General features: G+C 35.9%; 1 protein-coding gene across 2 annotated transcripts in view; it reads left to right on the top strand.

Annotated features, from left to right (window-relative positions):
• The window catches only part of CDK13 (cyclin dependent kinase 13), a 138836-nt gene extending 127222 nt beyond the window's left edge, over positions 1–11614 (top strand). The window contains exons 12-14 of one of the 2 annotated variants that reach the window (XM_037056525.1): positions 190–395; positions 6927–7376; positions 7945–11614. In XM_037056525.1, coding sequence (XP_036912420.1) covers positions 190–395; positions 6927–7376; positions 7945–8795 — 1507 coding nt within the window. In that variant the 3' untranslated portion in view covers positions 8796–11614. The remainder of the gene's footprint in view (positions 1–189; positions 396–6926; positions 7377–7944) is intronic. The other variant, XM_037056526.1, reaches the window with a different exon arrangement.
• The last annotated feature ends 656 nt before the right edge of the window (positions 11615–12270 follow it).

The following is a 12270-nucleotide window of genomic DNA, read 5'->3' as shown; positions in this document are numbered from 1 at the left end:
GTCTGCTTATAAAAGTGAAGTCTGGAAGGAGGTGGGGCATCAAGGTCAATTTTTATTGGAAGAATTTATAAAGGCTATGTGTGGAGTCTTCAACAACTTTTAGGCGGTGGGGAGTGGCAGCTTTGTCGGGATTTAGCTTTTTGTTGTTAACAATACCACTGATGAAGAGTTTTATTCTTTTTTTTCTAGCCTTCCTTTATGGCAAGACTGTCATGAGTTATGGAGTAAAAAGCGAAGAAGACAGAAGCAGATGGGCATGACTGATGATGTTTCCACAATTAAAGCCCCCAGAAAGGATTTGTCTCTGGGCTTAGATGACAGCAGAACCAATACACCCCAGGGTGTGCTGCCAACTTCACAATTGAAATCTCAGGGCAACTCAAACGTAGCACCTGGTCAGTAATGCTTTCATGGGTTGGTTTTCTTCCAGTTGTTTTTTGGCTACTCTTGATTATATTGCTGTAGTGTTAAAGCATTTGAGGTTAAAAGTTGAACATTAAGGTTTATTTATTGAACTTGACACTCTGTTGTTATTTGCTTGTGCCAGTACAGATGTGTCACTGCTAGTGGCACCACGATATTAAGCAATCTCAAGGTAAGATTAACTTATAAAAAGGCCTCGAATTACCTATGACTAGTCATTAGTCAGATTTCTCTACTTCCTTTTTTCTCCTAGTGCAGGAGTCAGTAGGTCTTTTACTAACCCTGTTCTCACTGACGGTCAGCATTTAATGTCTGTTAATGCTTAAGATGTAAGACAAAAAATACAGGAAAATAGCCAAAAATTGTAATAGGAGCTCTTTCATACTCTATAATATCCTCATTACCTTTTTTTACAGTAATTTAATTTTTCTTTCATAATCATAAACTTAATTCTGCAATCTAGCTAGACTTGGAAGGGGTAAGGAAAATGTGGAGCCCAATGAACTGATGAGAACATGCTGATTACAGAATATTCCAAGCAGACTGGGGTAAAAGAGTACTCTCCTGAGCTACAAAAGGAATGGTCAGATGGTTAAGATGAAGCACAAGTTAAATTTATGAGAGTTGTCCACAGACAGCAATGGTGATCTTGTTGATCTTGCCATTCCTGCATCCAAAAGTGCTCCATGACTACCACAACATTCCTGCCATCTTTCACCTGTCCAGAGATCACATGCTTGCCATCCAACCAGTCAGTTTTGTCAGTGCAGATGAATAACCGGGTAGCATTATGTTGGTTCCAGCATTTGCCATGAACAAGATGCCAGAACCCATATGCTTCAGGATAAAATTCTCATCATCAAATTTCTCCCCATAGATGGATTTGCCACCTGGGCCATTATGACCTTGAAGTCACTGCCTTAGTATATAAATCCTGAAAAAATAATGCGAAAGCAGGAACTTTTATAACCAAGTCCTTTCTCCCCATTGCTCACAGCACAAAAGTTTTCTATCATCTTTGGAACTTTGTCTGTAAAGAACTTGAAGGAGACAAGGCCCAAGGGCTGTTGGTCAGCGATGTTGAAAACACTGTGGGGTTGACAGGGCAGCAGCGGTCTGCAAGGCTGCAGATTACTCTTAATAAATTTCCCATTATATTATAGAAGCTCAAGTTTTATAAGATTGACTCTCTTCAATGTTAACTCTAAAAAATGGAATCCACTCCCTCACTTGGCCTCAAAAACCAGAAAGCATTCATCTTTAGTTTAATTTTTTTAATGAAGGCAGAGGCAGATAGGACATAAATACAGACATACTTTGTTTCTTTTTTTTTGAAAAATTATTTATTTCTAGAGAGAGTGGAAAGGAGGGAGAAATACAGGGAAACAAGAATGTGAGAGAGAAACATGGACCAGTTGCCTCTCACATGTGCCCAAGTGGGACCAGGCCCACAACCCAGGCCTGGGTTCTGACTGGGAATCAAACTGGCAGCCTTGTGCTTTGCGGGTTGATGTGCAGCCAACTGAGCTCATCAGTCAGGGCCAGGCATACTTTGTTTTATTCTGTTATGCCTTATTGCACTTTACGGATAATTTTAATTTTCACAAATTCAAAGTTTGTGGCAACCCTATATTGAGCAAGTATATTGGTACTGTCTTTCCAACAGCATTTGCTCACTTCATGTCTCTTTGTTGCATTTTGGTAATTCTAAAAATATTTCAGTTGTTCATCATTATTATATTTATTGTGACCAATGATCTTTGATGTTACTATTATAATTGTTTTGGGATACCACCACAGTGCCCATATAAGACATTGTACTTAATTGATAAATGTTGTTTGTGTTATGATTGCTCCATTAACTTTTCCCCATCTCTCTTCCTGTTCTTGGGCCTCCTTATTCTCTGAGACACAGTGATATTGAAATTAGGTCAATTAATAACCTCATAATGGCCTCTAAGTGTTCAAGTAAAAGGAAGAGACACACATCTCACTTTAAATCAAAAGCTAGAAATGATTAAGGTTAGTAAGGAAGGTATCTTGGATGCAATGATAGGTGGAAAGCTGGGCCTCTTGTGGCAGTTAGTAAAGAGTGAATGCAAAGAAAAAGTTCTTTAAGGAAATTAAAAGTACTATAGTACATACAAGAGTGAGAAGGCAAAATAGCCTTATTAATGTATAGAAAGTTTTAGTGGTCTGGATAGAAGATCAAACCAACTACAACATTCCTGAAACTGCAGCCTAATCAAAAGCAAGGCCCTAACTCTCAGTTCTGTGATGGCTGAGAGAGGTAAGAAATCTGCACGAGCCCTGGCTAGTGTAGCTCAGTGGATTGAGCGCGGGCCTGTGAACCACAGGATCGCGGTTCGATTCAAAGTTAGGGCACATGCCTGGGTTGCAGGCCAGTTCCCAGTTCCCGGTTCCTGGCAGCGGATGCATGAGAGGCAACCATACATTGATATTTCTCTCCCTCTCTCCTTCTCTTCCCCTCTAAAGATAAATAAATAAAATCTTAAAAAAAAAGAAATCTGCACAAGAAGTATTTAAAGCTAGCAGAGATCGATTCATGAGGTTTAAGGAGAGAAGCCATCTTCATAATATAAAAGTGCAAAGCAAAGCAGCAAGTACTGATGGTAGAAGCGGCAGCAAGCCATCAGAATATATAGCTGAGGTAATTAATGAAGGTGTTACACTAAACAACTACAGTAAACAACAGATTTTTAATGTAGGTAAAACAGCAGATGCCATTTAGGACTTTGATACCTAAGACAGAAGTCAAGGTCTAGGCTGATTTTCAAAGGACAGGCTGACTCTCTTGTTAGGGGACAATGCGGTTGGTGACTTTAAGTTGAAGCCAATGCCATTTACCATTCAAAATTCCAGAGTTCTTAATAATTATACTAAATTTATACTGCCTGTGCTTTATAAATAGGACAACAAAGCCTGGATGACAGCACAGCTGTTTACAACATAGTTCATTGCGTATTGTAAGCCTGCTGTTGAGGTCTACTGCTCAGCAGAAAACATTCCCTTCAGAATATTAACTGCACTTTGGCAATGCACCTGGTCACCCCAGAGTTCTGAAAGAGAGGTACAATGAGATTAATGTTGTTTTCATGCCTGTTAACACAACATCCATGTTACAGCTGATGGATCAAGTAGTAATTTCAACTTTAAAGTCTTACTATTTTGTAAGAAATATATTTTGTAAGGGTATAGCTGCCATAGATAGAGAGTCATCTGATGGATTTGGGTTAAGTAAACTGAAAACCTTCTGAAAAGGATTCACCGATCTATGTGCCATTAAGAACAGTCATGATTCATGGAAAGATATTGAAATATCAACATTAACAGGCATTTGGAAGGTGATTCCAACCCAAATGGATGATTCTGAGGGTTCAAGACTTCAGAGGAGGAAGTAAGATGTGATAGAAAGAGCAAGAGAACTGGAAGCAGAAGTGGAGCCTGAAGATGTGACTGAATTGCTGCAATCTCATGATAAAACTTCAGCAGATGAGAGTTGTTTCTCATGGAAGAGAAAAGAAAATGTACTTATTTCTAAAACCATTTAGAAGAGATAGAATCTACTTCTGATGAAGATGCTGTGAAGATTGTTGAAATGACTTTAGAATATTACATAGACTTTAAAATATAACAAAGATTTTATAGTATTACATAAAAATAGTTGATAAAGCAACTTCAGGGTTTGAGAGGTTTGACTCCAATTTTGAAAGAAGTTCTACTTTGGTAAAATGCTATCAAATAGCATAGTGTGCTATCAAATAGCATATCATACTACAGAAGAAATGTTTGTGAAAGAAAGTCAGTTGATGTGGCAAACTTCATTGTTGTCTTATTTTAAGAAATTGTCACAGCCACCCCAATCTTTAGCAGCCAATACCCTGATCATTCAGCAGCTATCCACATCAAGGCAAGACCCTCTATCAATGAAAAGGTTACTGACTGGCTGAAGGCTTATATGATGGTTAGTATTTTTTAGCAACAAAGCATTTTTACTGAAGCATTTTTTATTATATATACCTTTTTATTAAAAGGTATATATATTATATTTTTAGACATAATGCTATTGCATACCTAATAGACTACAATAAACATAACTTATGCATGCACTGGGAAACCAAAAAATGGATGTCAACTTGCTTTGTTGCAGTACTTTGTGTGTGCAACCAAACCAGCACTATTTCCAAGGTATGCCTGCCTGTGTGTGTGTGTAGAGGTGGCAGTTTATTAAACATGAAAATGTACCCTATTACTTATTAAGAGATGAGTAAATATTGATTGGTTAATCGATTATAACATCTGTGAATCAAATTGAGCTTTTGGTGATTGAATAGAGTAGATTAGCTGAGAAAGTTTGAGGAAGGTGACCATTCTTATCCCATGTAATCTACAAGCTCATACTTGACCTTGGTCAGACTACGTTAAAGTGTTGATACATGTTACTTTAAAAACCAGAAGCAATTGCTATTGGTTCTAGAGAAGCATTCTTCAGAATTTCTCAAAATAGTGATTTCCACTTGTACATGAAAATATATTCGGTATACATAGATTTGGGAAATACATCTATTGTCCACACCATGAAGGTTATGTACATCAAGTTCAATATTATTTCTTTTCATGTTAAAAATGTGTAAAATAAGGAGTAAGGCAAAATAGAATCAACAGAAAGTTTTCTTAACTTGTATATTGGTTACATTGGTTATATACCTACTACTGGAACAATCAGTAAGTGTGAATGGTGGTCAGTTGTCTCAGGTGACAGTTGTCATATTCCGTAATAAGACTATCAGGTCTTTATTTCTACTCCTGTTCATGAAACTGTTGTTCTTATTCCACTACCAAACCTAGTGGCATAGGGGTTAATTATTTCACTGTATTTTAGCTGGTAAAAAATGAATTGCCTTTTCTGAGTTCATTTTGTTGTTGTTTCTTATCTACATATTAACAGTCCTATTAATGGTGGAGAGGTTTCTTTTTATTTTGTTTTCCTTTTATTTTTATTTCTATTGATTTTTAGAGAGAGAGAGAGATACCAATTTGTTGGTCTATTTATTTATGCAGTCATCAGTCGATTCGTATATGTGCCCAGACTGAGGATCAAACCCACAACCTTGGCATATTTGGGATGATGCTCGAACCAACTGAGCTACCTGGCCAGGCCAATTTTTTTTTAACCATTAAGTGAGAGTTCTGTTTGTTGTTGTTTTTTTTTAATAGGAATGTTTTTTCTTTGCTCTGTTTTCTCTATTAATCAGTAAATGTCTTGAAATGGGGAAATGCTATTTTTGTAGAGGAGATACCATAGTTAAAGATTACTTCTCTGAGCTCGCAACAGAGACTGCTTCTGTTAATAGAGAAATAAAAGGAAAACTGGCCCTTGAGATATAGTAATCAGACTTTGTTCCTTATTAATGCTGCAGGTCACTAGAATAACTTGCACAAGTTTGTTATGAATTAATCTAAAAGTGATACTAAATATTAAGAGGAATCTCAAAGTCTATAAAGAGAGAACATAAAAAGACAGTATTATCAGTTTTTCATCATTTTGGAGTTTCACTTCTACTGTGTAGTTATAGAAATTGTTTACCAGTGTCTGTATTATCACTTAACATATTTATAAACATTTGAGCTGTATTATACAGGGGTAGGCAAAAGTAGGTTAATAATAATAATAAATAATACAATAATTAATGAATAAATGATAATATAAGAATAAATTCTGCATAATCACAACTATAAACCTACTTTTGTCTGCCCCTGTACATGACTAAGGTAACATCAAAACAAACCTGAATTTGTTTTGCTGGTGATGAGTTAAGATTTTTACCCAGAGTAACTTAAAATTTTAAAAAAGTAATTTGAATAAAGTACACTTTATTGAAGAGTCTACAACATCCTAGTTTGAATTAACTATAAATATAAGGTTAGGTTCTTAGATAATAAGCATTATTTTAAATAAGCAGTAGTTGAAAATATTGGGTTCCAATCTCAGTTCTGCCACTTACAGAGTTTGTGACCTTAGGCAAGTTATTTACTATTCTGGATGTCAGTGTCTTCTTCATTAAAAAAAATTGTGCTAATAATAGAGCATGCCTTATATTGTTGTTGTGAGTGATAAGGGACATAAAATGCTTATAAAGTATCTGACACTGTAGCTGTCATCATCATCATCTAGTTACCTTTCACAGGTGATATTTCCTGGTTATATTTATAGTATGAAGGTCTTGATTTTCCTTTTGAAATATTTATCCCTAAGATAATTTATTCAACACAGATCACAGTTCTTTTTTTGTGGTAATTTATATGCAGTTACATTTTAAATGTATATGAAATTAAACTAGACTGAGATTTTCTTCTCATAGTGTTTCTTAAACACTGTCCTACAAATATGCACTTTAGTATGGTCATACAGAGCAAGCCATTTTGTGGGTGGGGGAGCTGTAAATTATGGCAATTCTAATTAATATAAACTTTGTCTTTAGTAAAAACAGGCCCTGGACAGCAGTTAAACCACAGTGAATTGGCAATTCTACTAAACCTACTACAATCTAAAACAAGTGTTAATATGGCTGATTTTGTCCAAGTGTTGAACATTAAGGTAAACTCTGAGACTCAACAGCAGCTAAATAAAATAAACCTTCCTGCTGGAATTTTGGCAACAGGTGAAAAACAGACAGATCCATCAACACCACAACAGGAGTCTTTAAAACCATTGGGAGGAATTCAACCTTCTCAGAGCCTCCAGCCTAAAGTGGAAACTGATGCTGCCCAGGCGGCTGTGCAGAGTGCATTTGCAGTTCTATTGACTCAGTTAATAAAGGCTCAGCAGTCAAAGCAGAAAGATGTGCTTCTAGAAGAAAGAGAAAATGGAGCCGGACATGAAGCATCACTACAGCTCAGGCCACCTCCAGAACCTAGCACTCCAGTATCAGGTGAGTATGCAGGTAGCAGACCACTATTGTAGCTGCATTCATAGTTTTCTTGTTGGCGGTTATTATCTATAATGTGTGTTGTTTAGTGACATTGGTAAGAGATGGCTGACAATTCTTGGGTGTTAGGTTACTTTCTTTGTTTCTTTCTAGGAATTGATTCTTTAGCAAATTAACCATGTGTGATATAACTCATTATTAGTTAAAAATAGATTTTTCTCATGTAAAACTATGGTTAAAAAGTAATCTTTTACTCCAACTACAATAGGATGATTGACCAAGGCAGAAATTTTGCATATATAGTAGCTTTTGTTCTTCAAGCAATAAACAGGTATATAAGAGATTTTTCAGTCACAATAGACTTAAATAGTAGCAGGCAATATTAGTACTTACATACCCTTTCCCTTTCTATTAAATTTTTTTCCTTTTCTTTTTTTTTCGGGGGGTATGGACAGAGATGGAACTTCTAATGCTTTTTAGGACCCCCACAGGAAACATTAACTATTTTGAACATTTAGTTTTCCTCAGTAAATATTACTCTTTTTTTTTGCTTTTTTTTTTTTCCACCTAGGGCAAGATGATCTCATCCAACACCAAGACATGAGGATATTAGAGCTCACACCAGAACCAGACCGGCCCCGTATTCTGCCTCCTGATCAACGACCTCCTGAACCACCTGAACCACCACCAGTCACTGAAGAAGATCTGGATTATCGGACAGAAAACCAGCATATACCTACCACTAGTTCTTCATTAACTGACCCTCATGCCGGAGTGAAAGCAGCCCTGTTGCAGCTACTAGCTCAGCATCAGCCCCAAGATGATCCTAAAAGAGAAAGTGGTATGGATTACCAGACAGGAGATACTTATGCATCCACTTCAGACTACAAGGACAATTTTGGACCCTCTTCTTTCTCTTCTGCTCCTTATGTTAGTAATGATGGTCTAGGAGGTAGCTCTGCTCCACCATTGGAACGACATAGCTTCATTGGAAACTCAGATATTCAGTCTTTGGATAACTACAGTACTACTTCATCTCATTCTGGTGGTCCACCTCAGCCTTCTGCCTTTTCTGAGTCGTTTCCCAGTTCAGTAGCTGGATATGGAGACATTTACCTCAATACTGGTCCCATGTTATTTAGTGGAGACAAGGATCATAGATTTGAATATAGCCATGGCCCCATTGCAGTCCTGGCAAACAGCAGTGACCCTTCTACTGGGCCAGAGAGTACTCATGCTTTGCCAGGAAAGATACACAACTATAACTATGGTGGTACCTTACAGGAAAACCCGGGTGGCCCCAGCCTCATGCATGGACAGACCTGGACTTCTCCTGCCCAAGGACCTGGATATTCACAAGGATACAGGGGACACATTAGCACATCAGCTGGCAGAGGTCGAGGCAGAGGGCTACCATATTGAGTATCAGTTTTTCCTCAGGCACATCATTTTTATCTGGAAAGACTTTTCTAGCTGCAATTTAAGGCAGCAATCCAAGAGACTTGAATAATAATAATTCAACAACAGCTTTATTTTTATGTGAAAAGGGTCTTGCATACAATAGTTTTAAAAAAGACCAAAAAAAAAAAAAAAGAAACCCCTGCTTAAATTCATGCTGTTCTAAAAACTAGATCTGTTGATTGTACATCTTCACAAATTCTAGTTCACAATTTTATTTTGTATTCTTGCAGTTTTAAGTGGATGCTAATATTAGGGACATAAAAGTCTTTTATGGCCCTCTTGCAGTTCTGAACTATGCACATTTGTGCTTTTTTTTTTTTAGGTTTGGACCAACTTTTATGTAAAAAACAACCCCCCCACCCCTGCTTCTCCAGTTTTACAACAATCAGAAAGGGCACTGATTTACTTGGTATTTTTCTTTTTACAAAGCTACCTTTAGTCAAAGGTCACTGTCAGTCTTTGCACCTGCTTTCAGTGTTATTGTGAAAGGTGTACTTTGTGCTCATTTCAGAAAATAAAACACAACCTTTCTCTTGATGCAACAGTTTTATAAAAGAAATGGTCAATGTTGTTTTTGTTTTATTTTGCAGATTATCATAACCTAGCAAAATGCATTCAAATGAAATAGTGGGTTTTATATGAAAAATATGGGTGGGTTGGGGAGGGTAAGTAAGTGCCTTAACAGGTAAGCTTAAGGTCTGAAAAAGTACTTAACCTTTATACCCGTTTGTCTTCTAAAAGGAATCAGTATGTTTGTATTGAAAAGGAAGGGAGCACTTGGGTGTTTGGGGTCTGCCTACTCAAGTCCTGTTCGATCCATTCTCTCTGCTTATCACACTTCCTCCTTTTTTGCCTCTCTTTGGGCTGTTACCTTCCACTGCCATCTTCTCTTAGAGAGTGAGAGTAAAGAAAGGGAGTTCTGATTTTAAGTTCTAAAAAGTTTTGTCATTTAAATGATTGAAAGTAATAGTTTAATGAGTATTTCAGAGCACCGTTTTCTTTTAGGCTTGCCTTATGTTTTTGTTTCCATTTGCCATGGATTATGGGAGGGCTTAGTAGCATAGAAGCAAGGCATAATAACAGAATTAGAATATCTGTTAATGTTCATGGGGGGAGGTGAGGCAAACACCATATTTTAAGTTATACAATTGCGATTTCATGAAAAAAATAACTTCAGTTGTTAACTGGAAATATTGCCTAGATTGAATTTACTACAGCAAAGAAAAAGTGAAGGAAAACCTTTTATCTTTCCCTCCTCTGACCTTCTGTGAGATTTATTAGGACTTTTGCCAGACTTAAAGCAACTTTAGTTCAACACTTTATTTAAAAAAAGCAACAAAGAATGATGGACTAATTCTTATTTCAACTGTGATGGTATCAAATATAACTTTTTGTGCACACTCACACACATAGATAATTATAATAATTCTAGAAAGGAACCAAAGTTAAATAACCAGTGTTTCGATATCACTAAATGGAGAAATAGACTCTGGAAATGAGTTGTGCTGATTAGCCATTTTGTTTTAACCATTCTTTCCTGATAACTTACTTTTTTATTGGAATCTTAAGTTGAAACAACAGTTACAGAATGGAAATTGTTCCAGTTCTAAAGTCAGTCTTTTAACCCTGTACCCCTATCTTACTTGTGAGACTTCGTTTAAAATAGTACATGGTGACAGTAAGAATATTTTAAAATTTACCATTTTATGGCTATAAAATGATGTCAGTTAACCATCTTATTTTTTATGGAACTTTTTTTGTTGGGGAGGAGTGAATGAAAGAAGAAGTTATTTTGCTTTTATTTGGATATTAAGTATTAACAACTTATAATGAAACTACATTTTTAGGAAGTGAAGAAATATTTTGAATTTTTTGCAAAATAGCTACAGTATTCAAGTATCTGAAATTTCAATATGGTGACTCTTAGAGCTTTAGATCTTCCTATAAGTGACAGTATCTAAGTTATTCTTAATAGTCACACTTGTTAATTCTGCTGACCACAGTAGCTAACATAAAATTGAAGATATTTATGTGACATGAATAGCCTGTGTTTTAAAAATTAAATATTTTATATAAAATTGAACTGTGTTTGGATAGTTTTTCTAATTAAACATTTCAGTTATGTATTTATGTTGCAAGAGTGGCTGGGAGGATAGGGAAATTATTGTTTGAAATTGAAAATTTTTACTGCAACTTTTAATATTACCCTAAGACAGTATTGATTGAGAGATATACCAACGATATTTTATGCACCACTTAGAAATAAATTGCCAATTAAACCACAACGGAATTGTAAGTAAGATGCATCAATATAAAGATACTTCCCCAATCCAGACATGTTATTATGTGAAAGAATGTGTCTTAAAATTGATGAAATATGGTAGTAAAAATATTAATCTGTTCTATAACATTTAATATTTTTGTGAATTTGAACTAATAAGAGGAGGTTTGGGAAATTGCTATTTCTGTAAGTTATAAAAATTGCAGTAACCACTGGGTATTCTTGAGTGAAATCTAAGGAACATAAAATATTGCTTAAGTATTTTGGAAAAAAACTGGTGAGGTTGTAAATAAGATGATGAAAACGGAAAAGATTGACTTACAAAAAGAAGAAAATACTTGTTTCACGTGTGAAATTCCTATGTGTATTTCCTGACACAAGCAAGTTTTTCTGCATGCAACTCATTAAGTTTCCTGTCTTTAATCCATCATGTGTTGGAGAGTTGCAGTTACCCATGTAATTTCAAAAAGACTCTTTAAGGGGTTTATTGATTAAAATGTTTGTGGAATGTGAATTAAGGTAATGCATTAGCTGTGATTCAGAACTTCATTCTGTCAGTAAATACATACTTTTTGCCTACCAAGTGCCAGATCTTATGCTAACAACTTGGAATACATCAATAAACATGAAAGGCATTAAGTCCTACTTCTAGTATGGTGACAATGAACATGATTTTTAAAAAGTGTCTGGAAAGGCCAGCTGTATTTGCTGCTTGAAAATGTGAATGTCTTTGTAAAATTTTAAAGTCATGGTTGAAAAAGAAAGATTCTGGAAAGAAATAGAACAACTGGAAACTCAATGAAATTTTTTGTTGCATCTCTCTAGTTTGCAGTAGGCCAATTTGTAGGACATACCAAGATTTCTTGAGAAAATTGGAAGGTAAATAAATGGGTTCAATGCCTTCAAACTAATCTTACTGGTACTTCTGAGTTAAAATTTTGCTGTTTCTGCTGTTATCGGGGAGACTTGAGTTAGGGGGCTTCCCCTCCTGGGTTCTTGTCTCATTAGGGAGAAATGAATTCAGGTGAGAGACAACACATGTAGTGGAAATGAGATAGCAAGTTTGTTTATGAAATACACTTGAGCATGAAGCTGCATGCGGGTACCCAACTAGTCTTGAGTGCCCTGATTATTTGGAGTTTTAAGGGTTTTATG

This window comes from Sturnira hondurensis, unplaced genomic scaffold (assembly GCF_014824575.4).
Source record: "Sturnira hondurensis isolate 20B ecotype Veracruz unplaced genomic scaffold, ASM1482457v3 Scaffold0008992, whole genome shotgun sequence".
NCBI lineage: Eukaryota > Metazoa > Chordata > Mammalia > Chiroptera > Phyllostomidae > Sturnira > Sturnira hondurensis.
The sequence above is the reverse complement of the archived record's forward strand: the minus strand, read 5'-3'. Positions and strand labels throughout refer to the sequence as shown.